The 25235-nt window shown below is 41.5% G+C and overlaps 1 protein-coding gene across 1 annotated transcript in view; it reads right to left on the reverse strand.

Moving 5' to 3' along the window:
* Window positions 1–25235, reverse strand: part of KCP (kielin cysteine rich BMP regulator) — a 154918-nt gene that overhangs the window by 127746 nt on the left and 1937 nt on the right. The window contains exons 2-3 of the mRNA XM_073652551.1: window positions 9350–9906; window positions 6238–6310 (exon numbers count right to left, since the gene is read on the reverse strand). Of these exons, the coding sequence (XP_073508652.1) occupies window positions 6238–6310; window positions 9350–9906 (630 nt within the window). The remainder of the gene's footprint in view (window positions 1–6237; window positions 6311–9349; window positions 9907–25235) is intronic.

Below are 25235 nucleotides of genomic sequence, written 5' to 3' on the forward strand. Positions count from 1 at the left end.
AAGTGGCAGAAACTCAGACCACCCCTCTTGATTGTCTGCCAAAAAGCAATGCAAGAACTGCTCAACATCCTGGTTCTTTCTTTCTGTCTGGCCATTAGACTCAGGATGATATCCGGATGAAAACGACAAATGAACTCCCAACCTGTCAAAAAAGGCACGCCAAAAACGAGCCACGAACTGAGGTCCCCTATCAGAAACAATGTCAGTAGGAACGCCATGTAGTCTGACAATTTCCTTGACAAAGGCCTTAGCGAGTGTCTTAGCGCAAGGCAGTTTGATGAAGGGAACCAAGTGACACATCTTGCTAAAACGGTCCAAGACCACCCAGATGACCGTGAAACCCTCAGAGGGGGGAAGGTCAGTAATAAAGTCCATAGCCAGATGTGTCCAAGGTGCACTAGGAACCTCCAGAGGGCAAAGCAACCCCGCAGCAGGAGCATGCGAAGACTTAGATCTAGCACACACAGTACATTGACGCAACCACTTAATGACTTCCTTCTGCCATCCAGGCCACCAAAAACTGTGACCCACAAGTCTCTTGGTCTCAGAAATTCCTGGATGACCTGCCAACCGAGACTCTTGACACTCAACAAACAAATCTCTCCTAAAGGTCCTAGGCACAAACAACCTCCCATGGGGAGTGTTCGATGGGGCATTCTCCTGAGCTTTAAGAATCTCATCCTCCAAAACGGAGTCCAAAGCAGCAATCACAACACCTTCTTGTAAAATGCTCTCCTCCTCCTCCTCAGCACCGACCATGGGAGAAAAGCTGCGAGACAAAGCATCAGCTTTAACATTCTTGGTACCCGGGATGTAAGTAACGGAAAAATTAAACCGCGAGAAAAAAAGTGCCCACCTAGCCTGACGGGCATTCAAGCTCTTGGCAGCATCAAGATAGATCAGATTTTTATGATCAGTGAAAACCTGAATGGGAAAGTCCAGCACCTTCCAAGAGATGACGCCAGTGTTCAAATGCGAGTTTAATAGCCAGCAATTCCCGATTACCAATATCGTAATTAAGTTCAGTCTCAGAAAATTTTTTTGAAAAAAAGGCACAGGGATGTACTCCATCCTTGCTTTCCTGAGACAACACCGCACCGACCCCCACAGAAGAAGCATCAACCTCAACCAAAAACGGCTTAGTCACATCAGGCTGCATAAGGATGGGAGCAGAGGTGAACCTCTCCTTTAGAAACACAAAAGCTTCAATGGCCTCAGAAGTCCACTGAACCGCATTAGCACCTTTCCTGGTGAGATCGGTCAGTGGTTTGACAATAATAGAAAATTTTTTTATGAATTTTCTGTAACAATTGTGAAACCCAAAAACCTCTGTATCGATTTCAAACCAATAGGCCTAGGCCATTCCTGCACAGCTTGAACTTTAACCGGATCCATCTCAAAACCTTCACTGGAGATAATGTAACCCAAAAAACTAATTCTCTGTACAGCGAACTCACATTTCTCCAGCTTAGCAAAAAGCGAATTGTCCATTAATAACTGTAAAACCTCACGTACGCTCCGCCAATGAGACTCCAGATCCGGCGAATAAATCAAAATGTCATCCAAATACACAACCACATTTTTGCCGATCAAAGGTCTAAGGATATCATTAATAAGATTCTGAAAAAATTCTGGAGCATTGGTAAGACCAAAAGGCATAACCAGATTCTCAAAATGACCCACAGGAGTGTTAAAAGCAGTCTTCCATTCATCACCCTCCTTCATGCGCAACAAATTGTATGCACCTCGGAGATCAATTTTAGAGAACCACTTGGCCCCCACTAACTGGTTAAACAAATCAGGAATCAATGGCAGTGGGTAAGGATTGCGTACAGTAATTTTATTAATCTCACGAAAGTCCAGACAAGGACGTAAACCGCCGTCCTTTTTTTAACAAAAAAAAATCCAACAGCCACAGGAGACTTGGAAGGCCTAATGTGACCGGCGGCCAAGCTTGTCTGTATGTATTCCTCCAAAGCCTTTCTCTCAGGAATAGTAAGATTAAATAAACGACTTTTAGGAAGAGTCGCTCCAGGGACAAATTCAATGGTACAATCATAGTCTCTATGGGGAGCCAAAATTTGCGATTCTTTCTCAGAAAAAACTTTCCAAAAATCCTGAATAGGTACAGGTCATTTCCCTTTATCCACAGCAGCAATGCGCCCGTTACAACACTTGTCATAACACTTAGGGCTCCAGGACTTAATTTCATTGGTAGACCAATCCAGTACAGGATTGTGCATTTTTAACCAGGGTAACCCCAACACTACTGGAGAAGGCAAATTATTTAATACTACCAAATCCAAATTCTCTTGGTGAATACCATTAATAGTGAGGGGAAATTCACAGACCTTGTGAGTAACACTCTTTAAGGGAGAGCCATCAACAGAAACCACAGCAATAGGGGATGACAAAGGTTTGGGTATTAATTTAAGTTTTTCCAAGAACCCCCCATCAATCACATTTAGAGTAGAACCACAATCCACAAATACCCGAAATTCAATTAATTCTTCCTGAGCAGTGGTAGTAGCAGAAAGAAGTACACCCTTAGTATTTAAACAGGCTATACGGGCGTAACTGACCTTTTTTTTTTCTTTGTTCACACGAAGCACACAGTTCCTAATGAAATGGTCAGATCCACCGCAATAAAAGCACAAACCATCAGAAAATCTGTGGTCTTTTTCCTGAGAGCGGGGTGACATCGCCCCAATCTCCATCGGCTCTCCAATGTCAGTACAGACCCTCTCAAGACTCGGAGCTGACATGGCAGAGGATTTACTCTCATTAACCCTTGCACGCAGTCTCCTGTCCACCCGTATAGCTAATTGCCTTGCCTCCTGCAAGTTTCCAGGTGAAGGATAAGCAATCAGCAGATCCTTAACCCTTTCACCTAGCCCCGCAAGAAACAAACTTTTCAAAGCTGAATCGTTCCACCCTACCACCGACGGAAGTGAGTACAATAATTTTCCACATTACCTGATCCCTGCCTCAAACGTCTTAATTCAGACTCAGCAGATGAGACACGATCAGGATCATCATACAACAACCCCAAAGCAGAAAAAAAACTATCCACTGATATAAAGCACGGATCACTAGGTTGGAGAGAAAAGGCCCATCCCTGAGGTTCTTTGCGCAAAAGTGACATTATGAACCCTATGCGCTGTGATTCATCACCAGAGGATCCGGGTCTTAAACGAAAATACAATAAACAAGCATTTTTAAAGGAAAAAAAATCTTGTTGTTCACCAAAAAATAGATCAGGCAGACGTACCTTTGGCTCTACAAAATGTGCTCCAGAACAGCTACTCACGTGTTGTTGGAGCTTGGCCACCTCCAGAGAGAGTCCCTGCAAGCGTTGAGCCAAATCCTGAACCGAGACCATGATGGAAACTGGAGGTCTTTCCTTAGAGAATTTTTTTGGCTGGACTTACTGTTATGATCTGCTACAAGCACTAAGGAAAGACAGGAGATCTGTCCCTACAATAGAACTAAGCTGAATCCCTACGATGTAATGGGGAACCTGATCCTGCGATCAGACCCGCTAAAGTCCTCGGCTAATCTGAACGAAGACCTATAGATTTGAGGAAGGGATCCCTACAAGAACTAGGGACTGGGAGAAAGATGGACACCTCCTAGCAGAAATTGTAGCAGAAATAAGACAAACAAACAACATAGAACATAGAGGTCCGAAGACCTAGCAAAACTGACTGAGAAAGGTAACAGAGCACCAAGCTAGCTCAAGAGTAGAAATTACAATGAAGTCCAGCAAGGCCAGGAGGGCGGAGCCGGATTAAATAGGCAAAAAAGGTCATGTGACCAGCAAACTAGAAAAAACCTAACAGGAGGGTTCTAACAGAAACTGGCTCACATGAGGACCACCCCAGGAAAGGAAGACCAAGAGTCACCTCTGCTTCTGAGGATAAGTTTATCCGAGTCACCAGCCTCAGAAATCGCAGGTTAACAGCAGCTCAGATTAGAGACCAGGTCAATGCCACACAGAGTTCTAGCAGCAGACACATCTCTTCAACAACTGTTAAGAGGAGACTTTGTGCAGCATGCCTTTATGGTAAAATAGCTGCTAGGAAACCACTGCTAAGGACAGGCAACAAGCAGAAGAGACTTGTTTGGGCTAAAGAACACAAGGAATGGACATTAGGCCAGTGGAAATCTGTGCTTTGGTCTGATGAGTCCAAATTTGAGATCTTTGGTTCCAACCACCGTGTCTTTGTGCGACGCAGAGAAGGTGAACGGATGGACTCTACATGCCTGGTTCCCACCGTGAAGCATGGAGGAGGAGGTGTGATGGTGTGGGGGTGCTTTGCTGGTGACACTGTTGGGGATTTATTCAAAATTGAAGGCATACTGAACCAGCATGGCTACCACAGCATCTTGCAGCGGCATGCTATTCCATCCGGTTTGTGTTTAGTTGGACCATCATTTATTTTTCAACAGGACAATGACCCCAAACACACCTCCAGGCTGTGTAAGGGCTATCTGACCAAGAAGGAGAGTGATGGGGTGCTACGCCAGATGACCTGGCCTCCACAGTCACTAGACCTGAACCCAATCGAGATGGTTTGGGGTGAGCTGGACCGCAGAGTGAAGGCAAAAGGGCCAACAAGTGCTAAGCATCTCTGGGAACTCCTTCAAGATTGTTGGAAGACCATTTCCGGTGACTACCTCTTGAAACTCATCAAGAGAATGCCAAGAGTGTGCAAAGCAGTCATCAAAGCAAAAGGTGGCTACTTTGAAGAACCTAGAATATAAGACATATTTTCAGTTGTTTCACACTTTTTTGTTAAGTATATAATTCCACATGTGTTAATTCATAGTTTTGATGCCTTCAGTGTGAATGTACAATTTTCAAAGTCATGAAAATACAGAAAAATCTTTAATTGAGAAGGTGTGTCCAAACTTTTGGTCTGTACTGTATATATATATAAAATATACATGCACATACATATATATATTATTTTGTAATATACACATACATCTGTATAGTACGAAAAGTTATCTAATATATGAGTGACAGCATGCGATCCTCTAGAATCGTAAACGGCACATTCACATCTGCCATTCCTACACTCTCTAGGAAAACAGATCAGTGATGGAATCTACATTTGTTTGATTTTATTTCCATGTCTCATATATATACATAAGCAAAAGAAAACAGGAGACACAGTACACAGGGCCTCAGGATATAAAGTGACCAAAAATATAGAGCACATTCCTGCCCTCTTGTGAAGTATGAACCTTGATGGTCAATATTGTGAATTCCATTGTATGCATGTTCTATGGTATCTTATGAAACAAGCAGGCCCACATTGAGGTTCCTCTATGAGTTGTGACAGACACATCCTGGGTTCATGAATAGAGATGGGGCAATGAGAGGTGCTGGGGATGGGGGCATGAGGAGGAATTCTGATTGATGTGGGAAGTGGGCAGGACAGAAGAGCTGGTCTTGTTGGCAAAGATGAAGGGTTTTTAAAGCTTTTTAATTAGAATAATGAGGCGAAACTAGAAAGGCCTCAGCTAGTGCATGAAGGCAGGGTTTTGGCAATAATACCACGTCATCTAAAGAGATATTTCGGAGTTACAATTGTGCATGGATATGATCGTGATCCACCATTTGAACACAACACACTTTTCATCAAGTCTCACAAAACTGATTGAAAATGATATCTGTGTAGTATCCAACATGTTTTTATGTAATCTGTTGTCACGTGCCATTTATATTACTGATTGCTGTGGAAAATTAAAGAAAGCAATAATTATTTTTTGGATGGACATTTTATGCTTACAATACGTGCATTCACATATATTCCTGACCACATAATCTTTTAGTTTTTATTTTTACATATCATAACCAGGTATAAAAAGGAGAAGAGCAGCACACCAAATACGATGTGGTTTATCTTTTGTGCTCACTTCCAGTTCCAGTGGAATATTGCTCTTCATGAATACATTCAGATTGTGACCTAGATTATGCGTGTGCCAGTAGGCTGTAACAAAGCCGTATGTGTGTGAGACGTGCTCCTTCTATCACAGTGCAGCACATACTGATTCTGATAGAAAGTTTCTTACACTTTGATTATAATCAAAGATATATATTATATAAATTATTACTACGGTTGTTATCATTTAAATGGTCTTAATAATACAGAGCATTGAATAGAGAAATAACTAACTGCAATAACATTAGATCTATCGACAGTATCTAAAAACGTTATCACTTACCTGATCGGTTCTCACAATGCCAAGGTCTTCTAGAGAATCCAGTTGGAGAGATCTCGGCTGTCTGCCAATAACCCTGGATAAAGATTGCATAATTATCAAAACACATATCTTATTTGCTTGTCTCATTCTTTAAGGACGACTGTGTATATTTTAGCTAAAAAACGCAATTTAATATCATATTTTATTTCTGGGTGATCAGTCCTTGAAGCTTGGGGTAAAAAGTCTCAAAAACAAAATGGTTGCACCAGTCATAAGTATCCATGTCAATACCTCCTGCACGTTCTATGGTCAAGTCCAGCTCTAAAAATGTTATATATGTGTATACAGTATGTGTTGATACTGATGTAGATGGTTATAAGATCCACATAATACACTTATGACACCTATGAGTGAAAAGCAGCAGTGCAGCAGTGAAAAGATCTTATCGGCCTCCTATTATCGCATTTAGTATATCTATTTTAGGGATCATTGCTGTTGTCTCAAAGCAATGGCTGAACATGTCTACGCAGAGCTTGTAAGCACTGTACTGAGGCTGGTCGAGATTACTGGAGTGCACTGGTAGTGCTAATCTGTACTGTTATTAGGCTGTGTGCCCACGATGCGTTTTTGGTGCGTATTTTGGTGTGTATTTGCAGCACGTAAACGCTCCAGAAATGCATTGCATACTTTATCCCATGACTTCCTATGACATTCTGCAAGTTCTGTGCACATGGTCCGTATTTTTTCTGCGCAGATTTTACTCGCAGAAAAAATACGGACATGACCAATTCTTGTGCGTTTTTGCATGCGTGTTTGCCTGTACAATGCATTGGAAAAACGCATGGCAAATACGCGTCAAATACACGTCAAAAACGCATGTAAACGCATGCGTTTTTCTGCCAAGGAGATGCAGAAATGCTCAGGAAAATTTCTGCTTCATTTCTGCATCGTGGGCATTAAGCCTTAAAGTGTAACTGAGCTTTCAAGTAACGTTTCGGAATAAGGTGACCTGTGTGTGTGACGCACCCCCTGGGCCGTGTGTGCACGTGTGTGGGTTACCCGGAGCCGGGTCTCTGGGGGTTGTAGTCTCAGTGGCGGCGACCCGGTCCCGTGGCTCAGGGTGGTCAAACCAGTGGCAGTTTATTTGTAAGATTTTAGGTTAATTGTCCGACTACGCCACCCGTGGACTGCGGCCAGGATGAACCGCCGCTGCAAGGCAGACCGCTGAGGCTGGTGTTGTGGGTGCAGCAGAGTGTAGTACAACTCCCCATGGGAGGAGTATAGCCTCAGGGCAGTGCGGAGTGATGATGGTGGTTGTGGTACGGGGTGTCCCAATACTAGTAGTGCTGACACGGTGAGAAAGTACAGAGACAAGGTGTTGCAGTTCAGGTTCTTTACTCACAGTTCTCATCCAGGTCACTTGTGCACAGGTAGGACCGCCCGAGCCATGCTGCGTCCACCAGGCAGGGGGCTCAATCAACCCCCAGGCAATTCCGGAGTGTGGCACAGGACTCCCTACTATCCTTTCGTCAGTCGTGCCCCACCAGTGACACTACCTCTGTCCAGCTGCCTCGGGTCTTCTCCTGGGAGGACTGGGTGTCCACTTCCCTGACCCTATGTGGTGTGCCTTTCTAGTAGGTGTAGTGAGGGGTCGCACCAGTAAATGATCACGACCACCGGTTCTTGGTTAAGGATTAGTCACCTCCACCAACTTGGGATCCGGTACCCTGTTCTGCCAACCCGTCACCCGCAATCTCCTGGGTCCTTAGGGTTCCTTCTGCCTTCGTGTCTCTGGGCCCTTCTACACTTCGGGTACTTCTCTTTCTTTGCTGTTCCTTTCTGTTTCTGTTCCTTTCTTTTCCTTTCTGTTTCAGTTCCTCTCTTCTGGCTCCGGCCTTCACCCTAGGCCTGCCTCGTGGAGCTGGGCCCAGACTGAGCCACAGCTCCCTGTCAGCCCTCTCTGGCTGAACTCCTTCTCTCAGTGAACTGACCCAGAACTAAGATGGTGCCCACCTTATATACCTCCCCCTCTGTGTATGAGCCCAGGTGACTTGCAACCAATGGGCTCCTACCTATGCCCAGAAACCGTCCCCTCCTGCTCCTACATCACTGGGTTTTCCTCCCCCCTCCCCACTCCAGCCAGGGACATGTTTTATCGTGCCTGCATTACTGTACTAATGGGAGCACCGTTGAGCTGTCCCCCGGAAATGGGGTGTGTGTGATGCATGCAGCTAACTGAGTCCCGGTCCACACATCATCCTTACCCGGGAGTGGGATATCACACCTCTGGTTGAGGTGCAATACCTCTGTAGCGACCGAACCCACGGGGCGCTACATGTGTATATGAGGAATAACACCATTTCTGTCCATTATGTGATTTATACCCCACATTCTCACCACTTTTCTACCTCTGCAGGCTCTCTCTGTAATTTGCAATGCACTGTTTACTTGGGAGAAGAGACAAGCAGCAGTGGTCTTTCCCATAGACAGCACAGCACTGAGAGGGGAACGTCTGTCCTTCATTGCCTTTTTAGCTCACAGAGACAAGCTGTAGCAACATGAAGGATATTACACTGCAGGGTTGATTTGTGTTTTATCTAAATCAATCTCTCATGTGAGAGTAAAACACTTGTTATAGAGCTCTGCACTATGTTTTTCTGTCTCCCTCTGCCTTTTTCCTCTCCCTGCTCTTCGCTCCTGCAACCCACTCCTCTCAGCATAGAGGATAATGGGCTGTGTCCCATGATACCTGTAATCTGTCTCTAAGCAAAAAATGGACTTGAGCTACTTTTTTACAGTTGATGACAAGTTCAGGAGGTAGGGGGTAGTGAAGAAGTGTCTGATAAGTGTCCTATTGATTTATGCAAAGTTTGCTAAAAGTACAGTTCCGTTTTAAGCAAAATTCTCTTTTACTGATGACAAATTCCCAAAAGCAAGCCGATGTCCCCATAACAATTTCCATGCCATAGAGGACGCTGCCCCCACAAGTGCCTGGAAATGATAATTCAAAAAGTGCCTATCAAGGATATTCTAAAATAGCTTTCCAGGCTTCCACATACCTGATGATGGTGATGCAACAATTACAGAATAATGCAAAAATGATAGAAGGGAAGAAAGCAGAACCTGTACTTACCAAAAATTTACTCTCCTTATTTCCTGGGGTGCTTGCAAAGCTGATCTGAAGATCCAGAGGGAGAATAAGACTAAGTAATTCTTCTTCTGCTTCTTTACCAAACACTACTGGTTCTTCACAATCCAGAAAGAGGGTAACTTTGTGGATGTCAATATTCAGTGCAAGTCGTGCCCATTTGGAACCAGAAAATGGTGTTCCACCTGGAAGTAACAGGGAAGCTGGTTCCATGATCTGTGGGGTACGGTATTCCAATCTCAATTGGTCTGACTGAGTGTCAGATACAAGGCGTAAAAGAGGATGACCATCTCTTTTCATGGCTGCTGGAGACAAAAATGCCAGCAATGTTCCTTGATTGTTTTTAGCCTGTTTAGCTACAAAATGTAGGCCAATGGACCCCTGTGTGCTGGACAAAAGATAAACAGAGTAGTCCCAAGGCAGTGTTAAATGGGGTACACGCGGACGGAACTTCCAGGCTAGAGAACCAGGGTCTTGCCCTTGGGATTTGGTAACACCCTTAATAGAGCGAGTAACATTCAGCGCCTCCAGCAGATCAATAACTGAAATAAATATAAAAGAAAATCAGAATGATTACCAAAGTTACACCAATGAATGCACAAACAAATTGGATAAATAAGAATTAATCAATTACCCTATCAACAGGATTCATGCAAGCTATCCAAACATATCAGATAAACACATAGGAAAAAAATCTGTCATTGTGAAGTCTGGCTGCATTATACATGTACAGTCATGGCCAAAAGTTTTGAGAATGACACCAAAATTATATTTTCACATGATCTGCTGGCCTCTGTTTTTTATTAGTGTTTGTCTGATGTTTATATCACATACAGAAATATAATTGCAATCATATTATGAGTACCAATAGGTTATATTGACAGTTAGAATGAGTTAATGCAGCAAGTCAATATTTGCAGTGTTGCCCCTTCTTCTTCAAGACCTCTGTAATTCTCCCTGGCATGCTCTCAATCAACTTTTGGACCAAATCCTGACTGATAGCAGTCCATTCTTGCATAATCAATGCCAGAATTTGTTGTTTTTTGTTTGTCCACCCGTCTCTTGATGATTGACCACAAGTTCTCAATGGGATTAAGATCTGGGGAGTTTCCAGGCCATGGACCCAAAATCTCTATGTTTTGTTCCATGAGCCATTTAGTTATCACCTTTGCTTTATGGCAAGGTGCGCCATCATGCTGGAAAAGGCATTGTTGGGCACCAAACTGCTCTTGGACGGTTGGGAGAAGTTGCTCTTGGAGGACATTCTGGTACCATTCTTTATTCATGGCTGTGTTTTTAGGCAAGACTGTGAGTGAGCCAATTCCCTTGGCTGAGAAGCAACCCCACACATGAATGGTTTCAGGATGCTTTACAGTTGGCATGAGACAAGACTGGTGGTAGCGCTCACCTCTTCTTCTCCGAATAAGCTGTTTTCCAGATGTCCCAAACAATCGAAAAGGGGATTCATCAGAGAAAATGACTTTGCCCCAGTCCTCAGCAGTCCACTCCCTGTACCTTTTGCAGAATATCAGTCGGTCCCTGATGTTTTTTCTGGAGAGAAGTGGCTTATTTTCTGCCCTCCTTGAAACCTGCCCTTGCTCAAAGAGTCTCCGCCTCACAGTGCGTGCAGAAGCACTCACACCAGCCTGCTGCCATTCCTGAGCATGCTCGGCACTGCTGGTAGTCCGATCCCGCAGCTGAAACAGTTTTAAGATACGGTCCTGGCGCTTGCTGGTCTTTCTTGGGCGCCCTGGAGCCTTTTTGACAACAATGGAAGCTAAATCCTTGAAGTTCTTGATGATGCGATAGATTGTTGACTGAGGTGCAATCTTTGTAACTGCGATACTCTTCCCTGTTAGGCCATTTTTGTGCAGTGCAATGATGGCTGCACGTGTTTCTTTAGAGATAACCATGGTTAACTCAAGAGAAACAATGATACCAAGAACCAGCCTCCTTTTAAAGTGTCCAGTGATGTCATTCTTACTTAATCATGACTGATTGATCGCCAGCCCTGTCCTCATCAACACCCACACCTGTGTTAATGGATCAATCACTAAAACGATGTTAGCGGCTCCTTTTAAGGCAGGACTGCAATCATGTTGAAATGTGTTTTGGGGGTTAAAGTTCATTTTCTGGGCAAATATTGACTTTGCAAGTACAGTAAATGCTGTTAAGCTGATCACACTTTGACATTCAGGAGTATATGCAAATTGCCATTACAAAAAATGAAGAAGTAAACTTTGGAAAAATTACTATTTGTCTCATTCTCAATACTTTTGGCCATGACTGTATAATAACTCCTCGAAGGAAAAATGAATGATTTTATTTTTCCATTAATATTATATTACTGCATTTTTTTATGACAGAGAATTGATAAAATATCCTATTCCAACAAAATTGTGCAATAGGAGTAAAGTATTATATGATTGTTAATTACATAACACTACAGGAATCATTATTTACTACACACCATGATTGATCATTCTTTTTTGCCTATTTTTTGAGTAAAGGTTTTTTTTTTAGCAGTTTTTTATTTGCTTATTTGTTTGCTCGACAGTTTGGGCACGGTTTTCATTATCCAGATGTTTTCTGCTAAAAAATGTCACTAAATTGCTGTGAACTTGTATTTCCGTGCCCTAAAGGAGCACAAAATCTATTCTATTTTTTTTTTTGCACAGTTGCAACATTTTAAAGCTAATTGAAAGGATCACGGGGCATTTTACAAAAAAAAAGGCACAATAAATGCAAACAAAAAAAAAAAGCACAGAATTTGGAATATTTCCGGCAGTTCCATTAACAATGAATGAAGATAATTTTGAGCAAGTGCCCCTGTTCTCCATTCATTATGGGGCTGGACAAGTATTCAAAAATAAATTCCAAAATACAAAATATAGTTACATATAGCACTGAATTCAATGAGCAGGCTTTATTTTCACTGGACATCTGCAGGCCTTCAAAGATGCACTCCACTTAGGTTGCTACAAAGTGTTGTCTAATCAAGACACCACCTTTAACAATCACATCCCATTTTAGAATTATACATTAGTGGGTAGTAGTGAATAATTAAAGTTTTCACAATGTATGCTGATATTTGGTTTACTAACGCACAATTCTAACACTTAAAGGTAATCTGTCAGTAGGATCAACCCTCCTAAGCCGTCTTATGGGCATGTAGGTAATAGGAAGCAGAATAAAATGATATATTGATATCTGTAATCTGATATCTTATTCCAGAGAAATCTATGTTTTTCTTATATGTAAATGAGCTGTTCAGGGCAATGGGCCGGAAACTGATCTTCATGAGAAACTGCCTCCAGAGCTTATTATACAGGAAGGGGGAGTTACCAGTGTGATATGTGATGGCCGCTCTCTGCTCTCCTGGTCTCACTGCAGAGCTGTGTGTGATTATACCTGACACATCTGCAGGTTCTTCTCAGCTTCCATCTCACAGTCAGACAAGGTTGTAATATTGTTACAATACAGCAGAGCTGTGAAAGATGCAGCAAGTGTGTTTGTAAGAAGACAAAATTCAGTTCTGCTGTTCTATGTTATTTACATGTCTCACACTGGTAACTCCTCCTTTACAATAAGTTCTGGAGGCGGAGTCTCATTCAGATCAGTGGCCGGCCCATAGTTCTGAATAACTCATTTACATATAAGAAAAACTTTGATATCTCTATGGTTAACCATCAGATCACAGATATCAAGGTGTCATTTTATTCAGCTTCCTATGACCTACATGCCCGTATATATGGCTTAGGAGAGTTGATCTTACTGACAGATTCAATTTAAATGTGATATATTTTTAAACTGGAAATTAACACGATAAGATAACATAGTTATATGTAAAAGGATGAAAAGAGTGCAAATTCATCCAGTGGGGAACACAGCGTGAGGAAGCTAACATGACTGTTCAGCAAATCTCCAAGTAATGGTTAATATAATATCACCATAGCCAACGCCTGTTTCAGATCAGTGCAGTTAAATGTACAAAGGTCTTTGGCAGCAACTTGATCCCAGCTGGTCTGTAGGATTCAGAATAGCCGTGCAGGTATCTTGCACTACATCAGCTATAGACTATTTCTGCAAGTCTCGCCATATTCCAGCTTCATATAGGCCTGTCTGTGGTCTGTGAGTCAGAACTCTATAGTTCATGATGGGAAGGGGTCTGGCTTAAATCCCAGAATGTCATGTCTCCTGGTGGTACCAAATGTCATGTGATAGCTAGAAAAACCTGGTTACATAGAATAGCACAGTCCTGCCAATGAGGCATTACAAAAAATGAATTGCTTTACCCGCAGAGTGTAACCTTGTGACACCTACCATAGATCAGACTATTATCAACTAAAGTCACAAATGAAATTGTAAAAAAAAAACCTTTACATTCACAGTAGAAGTCAGACCATAGAAGTGAAAAGGGGGCATAATTAGTAACTTTGGCAAAGGGCAAGATCTAGAGCTGCAGAAATCCATCATACATTCTTTGGCATTGGTTTGTAGATAGAATTTTCCTTTTGCATGACTTGTATATAGGGTTGGCATATTTTATAGATTACTATAAAAATGAAGCCTCCAGGGTGATCACTAATTGCCCTAGGTCTTGCACCCCGGCCACTCAGTCAGCCAGGCATTTTCCCTGCAGCACCTGTGCACAGCCTGGGACTAGCTTATAGAGGTAAGGTTCGAATAGGGACCCACATCTATGATGCCCATATACCCTAATAGGACATATGTTCAGGGGTTGTCTTCATGTAATAGAAACTGGTCAAGTTCTTTAAAACATATATCCATCTTTAATCATCAATTCACATATTACAATAATCTGGATTCATAACCACGGAAACTTTGAAAATACCTTGCATTATTGCTCTCGTATGGATCCTAAATCGCAGCTTGTATATTCCAGAGCAGCATCTACTATTGTGAACTCTGCTAAGTTGGAATTTCTCAGCATTCCTTGCTGACTTTACATCTGCACAGAGCTTACTATGAAGATTTGCAGTTAGGGAAGTGCCATCTTCAAACCAGACTCTGTACATCAATCTGCCATGGGAAAAATATTAACTCTTTTGCTGCATGAATGTGGTTCTGCAAGTGTTTACCTCCACTTTCAAAAGAAAAACAATTATAGTGCAGGACTCTTTCCTAAATCGCTCTATTAGGGCTCATTCACACATCTGATTTTTTCACGTAGGAGAAACATGGACTGATTATTCTGATCAGACTTTGATCAGAGTGTGGTCTGAGTGTCAGCCGTTTCTTTCCTACGTGGAGAAATTTAAAAAATAATTTTCTCCACCTTCTCCATTCTGACAGTCCGTGAAAATCGAACTGAACTCGGATGTCATCTGAGAGTAGTCTGATTTTTTCATTAACCCATTGACTTGCACTGCCCTTTTTAATCCCACTCTCGGATCAAAATCGGACATGTCTCCAATATTTTCCACTGACTTCTTGGTCTGCAAAAAATCACGGACATGTGAATGGCCCCGTAGACTTTCACAGTGCTATCCGTGAAAAACATGTGAAAAGCAGATGTCTGAATGAGCCCTTAGAGTTTTTTTTCTGTTAACCCAAAACATGGGCTGATCAAGGTCTGTGCTGTGGCTACACTAAACTAGGCAACGTCAAGCTCCCACTCCTAGGCCACCGTCTTCAATGCGGGAGCCAGAGTCATAGGATGTTATGCACTTGCTCCCTCACTAAAGATGATAAATTAGAGCGATGAGCCGGACGCTGGTTAGTTTAGTGCACTGCCTTGAGCGGTCCGTGCTGTTAGTTACCAGCAAAAACCTCTAGAAGGATATGTGCACACAGCACCTTTCCAGGTGGAATCAGCCTGAAAAAACGCTCGTTAAAAGTTAAAAATGATGACCATACGCACAGCAATGTAAAAATGACTTGCTGTGCATATTTCGCATCTATTTTAAATTATTTTAACTGCTTCAATCTTTGAAAGCTGTGAAGTGGCTAAAAGAAGTGACCGGTTCATTCTTCAGGTGGCTTCAGCTTGAAAGCCGCCACTATTTGCCATCTTAAAAAAAAAAAGACACCGGCAGCAAAGACGCCACAAAACTACAACAAAAAAGATAACAAAGAAAATGCTTCAGGAAAAACACCGTCTGCTTCAAAAACTATGTGGTTACAGAGGCATCTATAAGACATTGTGCACACATACCCATAGCGTGAGTCAGAAAAACGATTCTAATGCAGAGAATATCATTAGAATTGTTTTTCCTTTTTAAAGTGGAGGTACGCTTTAAGCGGCTAGGTGTAAATCTTTAAAAATAAATGGTTTCCAAGATCAACCTGTAGAATTGTGGATACAATTCTCAACTTTAACAATTCAGTATAAGATAAGTAATCCAACTTTTCCTGAAAATGTAACCTGGGGTGCCAAGGACCCACCAGTAACCAACTCCAGGGCCCCACTTTTCAGCTATATGCATATGTGACATTGTCCTTAATCACAAATTTATATAACAATAAACTGGGTAGATTGTCAGATGAATAAGATGCTGCCTTTTTCTGTACATAGTGATTCAAGTATATTGTGCCAAGTGCTGATCATATAAGAGGGCGGAGGCCCACCGGAGGATTCTCCTGTTCTCCTGTGGGCCAGTCCAAGCCTGCCTGTGAGTGTGAGCAGAACCCTGCTGGAGCATTATTTTGTCATTTCGGCACCGCACACTGTTCGCTGTCTGCGTCCTCACTCACCGGCACATCACAGTTCCCACATACATAGTCTTCATCATTATTAGCCTAACTTTCCAAAAGCCTTATTTTACTACACTTCACTTATATTCAGTGTTTATTTGTGTTTCTTTTCCTTGGAGTTAACTAAGAGGGAATTTGGGGTCAAGCATTAAAAAAAAGCTGCGGGCTGGAAGCACTTCATATGTTTGTAAAACATCATTGTCATGCTGCTCATTTCCCACAATGCTACAAATCAGTGATCAAAGCAAAACGGAAATAGAGGCACTTAGCACAACAGCATAGCACTAACATGTCCCTTCTAGCCTGGAAGTAATTATCAGGCCTCTGATAAGAAAGTCAAAAGTCAAATTTGGGAAAATGAATTGCCCCTGTAAAGGAACAGAAAAACAGCAAAATGAAGCACAACCTTTCAACTGCTTTTCACTAAGGCCTTGTTCACATGTCCATTTTTTTACATATGTAAAACAAACCAATTTTTTACAGTGTGCTGGATCCATTTTTGGTCCTTTTGTTCATTTTTACAATCTGTGTGTAGTTTGTTTTTCAGGGATCAAAAAAATAAGAGTTATTTCATAGCTTCTATTATTGAACTGCTCAGTGAAAAGCATCTGAGTGTTATCTGTTTTTTTCATTTTTAAGGACCCATTCACTTGAATGGGCAACTTTGATTTCCAAATCAGACAAAATAGGACATGTTTCTGGCTATATTTTGGAGACCATTGATCCAGAAAAAAACAGACATATGAATATACCAATTGAAATGATTGTTTCCATGTTCTATTTGTTAAACAATTGACAGTATACGAAAAAAAAATTAACAACGAATGAGCTCTTGTGCCCTTGCAAAACACGTGCTTCTTTGTCAGTTTTTTTGTTATTTAATCTTAGAGCGCCATAATAAGGGCCAAAAGAGCCTGATTTCATGGATGTGTCACTTATTAGGCTATGTGTTAAATTTTCAATACAATCAGTGTTTTATCAGCAGGAAATTATCACTGCCTGACTAGGTCTCACATGCACAACAGTCCAGCTAATCTGTGTAACCTCGTCCATATCACTGATTGGCAGCTTGCTGACAATGTATTGTACAGAGGAAGCTGCCAATCAGTGGTGTGGGTGGGGTGATACCAAGCTCAACATTCTGACCACACTACAAACAGTAAAAACATGGATTCTATCAAAACTACATCAAGCAGTCCAGTAAGTCATACATCACTGGAATCAGGCTATTTTGCCCTATATTATGCTGCTCTCAGAAAACATAGCAAAAACCTGCTGACATATTCCTTTTAAATACTGTTGTGCCTTAGCTGAACTAGAGGTGCCATAATGAACTGAAATTGGCACTACAGTCAACTTATGTGACTTATGACTAGGCAATGACTAGACTTTATCATTTCTAATATCCATTGTGGCTCAACCATATTGAAAAGTGTCTTAAAAACAAAGAAAAAAAAGACTCATCATAACTAAATTGAGAGAAAAAGTTTACCATATTCACACAGAAATATTTATCTCTCTAATAGATATTATCGGTTCTAGTTTGCCCTATAGAGGTTATTTACTTATGAGGATCGGTCAGCTTTCCTGGCATGTCTATCTCAGTGAATACCCATGAAATTGAACTCTTTATCTTTTCTCAGAACATCTTAGTCTTTCTTAAAACCTTTTCAGAAATTGACAACTGGGTATTATCAGATTGTGTCTTTGCATAGTCTCACACTGTCCAATCAGTGCTGCCAGTGTCGAACTATGTAAGAACAGAACCCTTTAACAAGGGGAATGGTAACACCAGTTGTCAATTTATTGGCTGGCACAAAACAGAGTTCTGAGAAACAATGATTCAGAATTATTACATAGGGAATAGTTATTTCGTAGATGTGAGGAGTTGTGAGAAGTCATCTTTATGTGTTATTTAACATGTATCGCTATAATCTAAATCAAATCTGAGTAACTTTGTAAATGCATTGGTTTACTTTTATTGCATTAACCCAAATATACAGCCTGTATTATAGTTTGGCTATGTATTCACAGCTCTGATTGTTGCTACTGAAATCAGTGGAAGGTCTAGTTGACAGACATATTTCTAACAGCTTAGCACTTTATCATGCAGGGGAATAGTACCTAGTAACATCTGTAATTTAAGGGAGCGACTGGTCCGATAAATTCAGGGGCATGTGTGAACATAGCCTAAGGGTTCATTTACACCAGGGATGTCAAACTCAAATACAGAGTAGGCTAAAATTAAAAACTTGGACAAAGACGTGGGCCAACCTTTATATTTATTTGTGAAGATCTGAGGTTGTGGGTTGTAATAATCACCCAGGCAGATTAATGATGCAACTATTTTTTATTCCTTAAGTCCATGGTTTTACAAGAACTCTGGGTAGATGGCCAAAATACATTGCCCCCCAATCCACAAGATCCCCTCCCCGGGGAAAGTAGTTTCACTGTCCCCGTATTAGGCGATACTCACTACCTCCCAACTTTTGGATGGCCCACAGGTTTCGTATCTCCCACCAGTATAGTCTGTAGTCACAGTCCACTCTCCTCCAGATGACAGATAACACAACCAAAGCCCATGTATCCAGCAGCAACAGTCATTAAGAAAGTTCCTGAAATCCAGATGACAGATCCCTCAACCATAGCAGGGGGAACCAGCCCAGCCAGCAACTGATCTTCAAAACTCCATCCATGGGCTCCAAGACCTCTGCCTAGATCCTCTCCCTTCTACATCACTTTCCCAACTCCTCTAAAACACGTGGCTGAATTGTCCTCCCTTTCCTCGGATTAGTCCCTTGGATGAGCAGAAGTGTTCACACCCTCTTCCTTAAACATTTGCTTTTAGGTCAAAGAATGAAGAATATTCCAGAAGCTCACCATCTGGGACTGCATTTGAGACCCCCTGTGGTGACGGTTCCTCTGGGCCTACTGTCCCCATTCACACAATGGGACTAGTGGCTGGGAGAACAATGGCTTGATAGCTTTGATGACCAATCTTGGGTCTGGCCTTGTGTATGCATAAGATCCAGCCTGCATGTCTTCCTATGCTTACTGTCACTGAATGGAAACATTGATTCCTGAGACTGAACTGACGAGCAAGTAAATCTCTAATAAAACACAACAATAATACCAGCGTAACCGATGCTCTGTGCTGGAAAAAGTGTGCATCCTTTAGAGCCGCAGACTCCGCTCTACATGCATTTGTCCAATAGTCTTTAGAACAAGGACAGCTCCTCACAATAACATTAATCGAGACAGAAAAAAAAGGGGGGATTGGGTTGAGGGAATCAGCCTAGGGTAGGGAGAACTCCAATACTGCAAGATAGGTTAGGATTGTGGGGATGGTAGATAGATACAGGGGAATGCAAAGGGTGTGGTGACTCTGAAATAGGAAATATAGGGAAGTATAGAACATCAGATGTACAGTTAGGTCCATATATATTTGGACAGAGACAACATTTTTCTAATTTGGGTTCTAGACATTACCACAATGAATTTAAAAAAAAAACAATTCAGATGCAGTTGAAGTTCAGACTTTCAGCTTTCATTTGAGGGTATTCACATTAAAATTGGATGAAGGGTTTAGGAGTTTCAGCTCCTTAACATGTGCCACCCTGTTTTTAAAAGGACCAAAAGTAATTGGACAATTGACTCCAAGGCTATTTCATGGACAGTTGTGGGCAATCCCTTCGTTATGTCATTGTCAATTAAGCAGATAAAAGGCCTGGACTTGATTTGAGGTGTGGTGCTTGCATTTGGAAGGTTTTGCTGTGAAGTAAACATGCGGTCAAAGGAGCTCTCCATGCAGGTGAAACAAGCCATCCTTAAGCTGCAAAAACAGAAAAAAACCATCCGAGAAATTGCTACAATATTAGAAGTGGCAAAATCTACAGTTTGGTACATCCTGAGAAAGAAAGAAAGCACTGGTGAACTCATCAATGCAAAAAGACCTGGGCGTCCATGGAAGACAACAGTGGTGGATGATCGCAGAATAATCTCCATGGTGAAGAGAAACCCCTTCACAACAGCCAACCAAGTGAACAACACTCTCCAGGAGGTAGGCGTATCAATATCCAAATCTAACATAAAGGGAAGACTGCATGAAAGTAAATACAGAGGGTTCACTGCACGGTGCAAGCCACTCATAAGCATCAAGAATAAAAAGGATAGACTGGACTTTGCTAAAAAAAAACATCTAAAAAAGCCAGCACAGTTCTGGAAGAACATTCTTTGAACAGATGAAACCAAGATCAACCTCTACCAGAATGATGGAAAGAGAAAAGTATGGCGAAGCGTGGTACAGCGCATGATCCAAAGCATACCACATCATCTGTAAAACACGGCGGAGGCAGTGTGATGGCTTGGGCATGCATGGCTGCCAGTGGCATTGGGTCACTAGTGTTTATTGATGATGTGACACAGGACATAAGTAGCCAAATGAATTCTGATGTATTCAGAGCCATACTGTGTGCTCAGATCCAGCCAAATGCAGCCAAACTGATTGGTCGTCATTTCATACTACAGATGGACAATGACCCAAAACATAAAGCCAAAGCAACCCAGGAGTTTATTAAAGCAAAGAAGTGGAATATTCTTGAATGGCCAAGTCAGTCACCTGATCTCAACCCAATTGAGCATGCACTTCACTTGTTAAAGACTAAACTTCAGACAGAAAGGCCCACAAACAAACAGCAACTGAAAACCACCGCAGTGAAAACCTGGCAGAGCATCAAAAAGGAGGAAACACAGCGTCTGGTGATGTCCATGAGTTCAAGACTTCAGGCAGTCATTGCCAACAAAGGGTTTTCAACCAAGAACTAGAAATGAACATTTTATTTACAATTATTTAATCTGTCCAATTACTTTGGGTCCCTTTAAAAACAGGGTGGCACATGTTAAGGAGCTGAAACTCCTAAACCCTTCATCCAATTTTAATGTGGATACCCTCAAATGAAAGCTGAAAGTCTGAACTTCAACTGCATCTGAATTGTTTTGTTTAAAATTCATTGTGGTAATGTCTAGAACCAAAATTAGAAAAATGTTGTCTCTGTCCAAATATATATGGACCTAACTGTACATAAATAGCACTGAAAGAATAATATTCGCAGAGTCAAAATGGTAGAGAGTGAACAAAAAGGGTAAGAACTCAATACATAGGGAAAGGATAACAACGTACAAAAAAAAATATGGCGAATACATGACTAAATAGAGCAATAAGATAAATCATGGCATGAGTGCACCAGCTCAATAGCATACCTGTGCCCAGCTTGTGGAGGAGATAGAGGGTAGTAGGAGCTATGCGCACTGAGATGTATGGGGGAGCTCAAGAGGAGTGCGCTCAAATGTAGGGAGAGGAGGAGAGAACTTCCAGCCCAGGTGAATGCCGGAAGTGCATCTTAGCTGGGTTGTGCGTTACTATGGGGCGTGTAGTAAACAGCCTTGTAGTGACCAGGCAGTGTGCCAGAACGGGAAAAGAGGGACTTGAAGATTTAGAGGCGCATGCTGTCTACCGGCGGGCCAGCTCTAGTAGACATTTGGTATTTTCTTGTGAACCAAATATAAGTACACTAGCCAGATTTGGCCTGTGGGCCTAAGTTTGACATCTATGATTTACGCAGACTGACTGGCGGAACTACATAACTTTTAATAGCGTGTTTACCCAGGCAGACCAGAGTAAACGGTGAACAATGAACAATCTCTAATGGATCATTGTGTGAGCATAGGCTGCCACTGTTCTTCGCAGTGTGAGTCCTGTTTGCAAGAGATGATCCACAATGATTTTTTGCGCTGTACAAATGATCATTCATTATTTTGCTCGTTCATCGGGTGATTGGAAAACTGTTTACACTGCAAGATTATCATGAAATGGGTTTTCTTAGAAATGCTTTTCCAAGATAATCTTCCAGTGTAAATGCGGCATAAGATAGATGTTGGCCAAATGCTCATAAGGTCAATAGCTATCTCTTCCAACTCCCCTCTACAAATGAATGCTCGGCATAGATGATCGTTCATGTGTTTTTACTGTGTACAGAGGAGAAGTCCACTGCCAGACAGCTCTAGCTGCTTATCTCCCATAAAACAAAAGGGCAGAGCAATTTAATTCAAATAATCTTAATTGAAATTACCTTAATTGAAATAAGCTGGTATATTAAACTAAGCAAAGTTACTGCAGGCAGACAGTGACACGACGCAGTGCTGCACACAACTAAGGATTCTACAAAATGACTGACTGGTAATAAATGCTAAGTAGCTACATGTTTATACCTTGATATGTATGTAAGTAGATGAAATGATCTCTAAAAGGCCTAAATTTAAAGATGACACATTTCCTTTGTATTTTAGGTAAAAAAAAAAATATATATATATATATATATATATATATATATATATATATATATATATCTATCTATATATATATATATATATATACAGTACAGACCAAAAGTTTGGACACACCTTCTCATTTAAAGATTTTTCTGTATTTTAATGACTTTGAAAATTGTACATTCACACTGAAGGCATCAAAACTATGAATTAACACATGTGGAATTATATACTTAACAAAAAAGTGTGAAACAACTGAAAATATGTCTTATATTCTAGGTTCTTCAAAGTAGCCACCTTTTACTTTGATGACTACTTTGCACACTCTTGGCATTCTCTTGATGAGCTTCAAGAGGTAGCAACCGGAAATGGTTTTCACTTCACAGGTGTGCCCTGTCAGGTTTAATAAGTGGGATTTCTTGCCTTATAAATGGGGTTCGGACCATCAGTTGTGTTGTGCAGAAGTCTGGTGGATACACAGCTGATAGTCCTACTCAATAGACTGTTAGAATTTGTATTATGGCAAGAAAAAAGCAGCTAAGTAAAGAAAAACGAGTGGCCGTCATTACTTTAAGAAATGAAGGTCAGTCAGTCCGAAAAATTGGGCAAACTTTGAAAGTGTCCCCAAGTGCAGTTGCAAAAACCATCAAGCGCTACAAAGAAACTGGCTCACATGAGAATCGCCCCAGAAAAGGAAGACCAAGAGTCACCTCTGCTTCTGAGGATACGTTTATCCGAGTCACCAGCCTCAGAAATCGCAGGTTAACAGCAGCTCAGATTAGAGACCAGGTCAATGCCACACAGAGTTCTAGCAGCAGACACATCTCTTCAACAACTGTTAAGAGGAGACTTTGTGCAGCAGGCCTTCATGGTAAAATAGCTGCTAGGAAACCACTGCTAAAGACAGGCAACAAGCAGAAGAGACTTGTTTGGGCTAAAGAACACAAGGAATGGTGATTAGACCAGTGGAAATCTGTGCTTTGGTCTGATGATTCCAAATTTGAGATCTTTGGTTCCAACCACCGTGTCTTTGTGCGACGCAGAAAAGGTGAACGGATGGACTCTACATGCCTGGCTCCCACCGTGAAGCATGGAGGAGGAGGTGTGATGGTGTGGGGTGCTTTGTTGGTGACACTGTTGGGGATTTATTCAAAATTGAAGGCATACTGAACCAGCATGGCTACCACAGCATCTTGCAGCGGCATGTTATTCCATCCGGTTTGCGTTTAGTTGGACCATCATTTATTTTTCAACAGGACAATGACCCCAAACACACCTCCAGGCTGTGTAAGGGCTATTTGACCAAGAGGGAGAGTGATGGGGTGCTACGTTAGATGACCTGGCCTCCACAGTCACCAGACCTGAACCCAATCGAGAGGGTTTGGGGTGAGCTGGACCGCAGAGTGAAGGCAAAAGGGCCAACAAGTGCTAAGCATCTCTGGGAACTCCTTCAAGATTGTTGGAAGACCATTTCCGGTGACTACCTCTTGAAGCTCATCAAGAGAATGCCAAGAGTGTGCAAAGCAGTCATCAAAGCAAAAGGTGGCTACTTTGAAGAACCTAGAATATAAGACATATTTTCAGTTGTTTCATACTTTTTTGTTAAGTATATAATTCCACATGTGTTAATTCATAGTTTTCATGCCTTCAGTGTGAATGTGCAATTTTCATAGTCATGAAAATACAGAAAAATCTTTAAATGAGAAGGTGTGTCTAAACTTTTGGTCTGTACTGTATATACACCATATATTTTACCTAAATTTAAAGATGACACATTTCCTTTGTATTTTAGGCAAAAATATATATATATATATATATATATATATATATATATATATATATATATATACACCGTATATTTTAATATTTTACATTTTAAAAATTACAAATAGGAAAATGGTCTGATGCAAAAGTTTGTGCACCCTTGGAGATTTGTATGCTCAGATAACTTTGACCAAAGTTTCAGACCTTAATTAGCATGTTAGGGTTATGGCTTGTTCACTATCATTGTTAGGAAAGGCCAGGTGATGCAAATTTCCCAGCTTTATAAAAACCCAGCCTCCTCTAACCTTGTGCCAAAAAACAGCAGCCATGGGTTCTTCTAAGCAGCTGCCTAGCACTCTGAAAATAAAAATGGTGGAGGCCCACAAAGTAGGAGAAGGCTATAAGAAGATAGCAAAGCGTTTTCAAGTTGCCCTTTCCTCAGTTCGAAATGTAATTAAGAAATGGCAGTTAACAGGAACAGTGGAGGTCAAGATAAGGTCTGGAAGACCAATCAAAATTTCAGTGAGAGCTGCTTGTAGGATTGCTAGAGAGGCAAATCAGAACCCCGCTTGCCTGCAAAAGACCTTCAGAAAGATTTAGCAGACTGTGTTGTGGTACATTGTTCTACTGTTCAGAGACACCTGCACAAATACGGCCTTCATGGAAGAGTCATCAGAAGAAAACATCTCTTGCTTCCTCACCATAAAATTCAGAGTAAGAAGTATTCAAAAGAACATCTAAACAAACCTGATGCATTTTGGAAACAAGTCCTGTGGACCGATGAGGTTAAAATAGAACTCATCGGCCACAAACAAATTCTTGATGCAGACATAACACCATCTGTAAAAAAGCTTAAGCTGAAAAGGGGATGGCTTCTACAAAATGATAATGATCCTAAACACAAGTCAAAATCCACAATAGACTACCTCAAAAGGCACAAGCTGAAGGTTTTACAATGGCCCTCACAGTCCCCTGATCTGAACATCATTGAAAATTTGTGGCTAGACCTCAAAATAGCAGTGCATGCAAGACGACCCAAGAATCTCACAGAACTGTAAGAATT

The sequence above is a fragment of the Phyllobates terribilis genome, unplaced genomic scaffold (assembly GCF_046119375.1).
Source record: "Phyllobates terribilis strain yellow unplaced genomic scaffold, ASM4611937v1 Scaffold_11__3_contigs__length_659146591, whole genome shotgun sequence".
In the NCBI taxonomy this organism is placed as follows: domain Eukaryota; kingdom Metazoa; phylum Chordata; class Amphibia; order Anura; family Dendrobatidae; genus Phyllobates; species Phyllobates terribilis.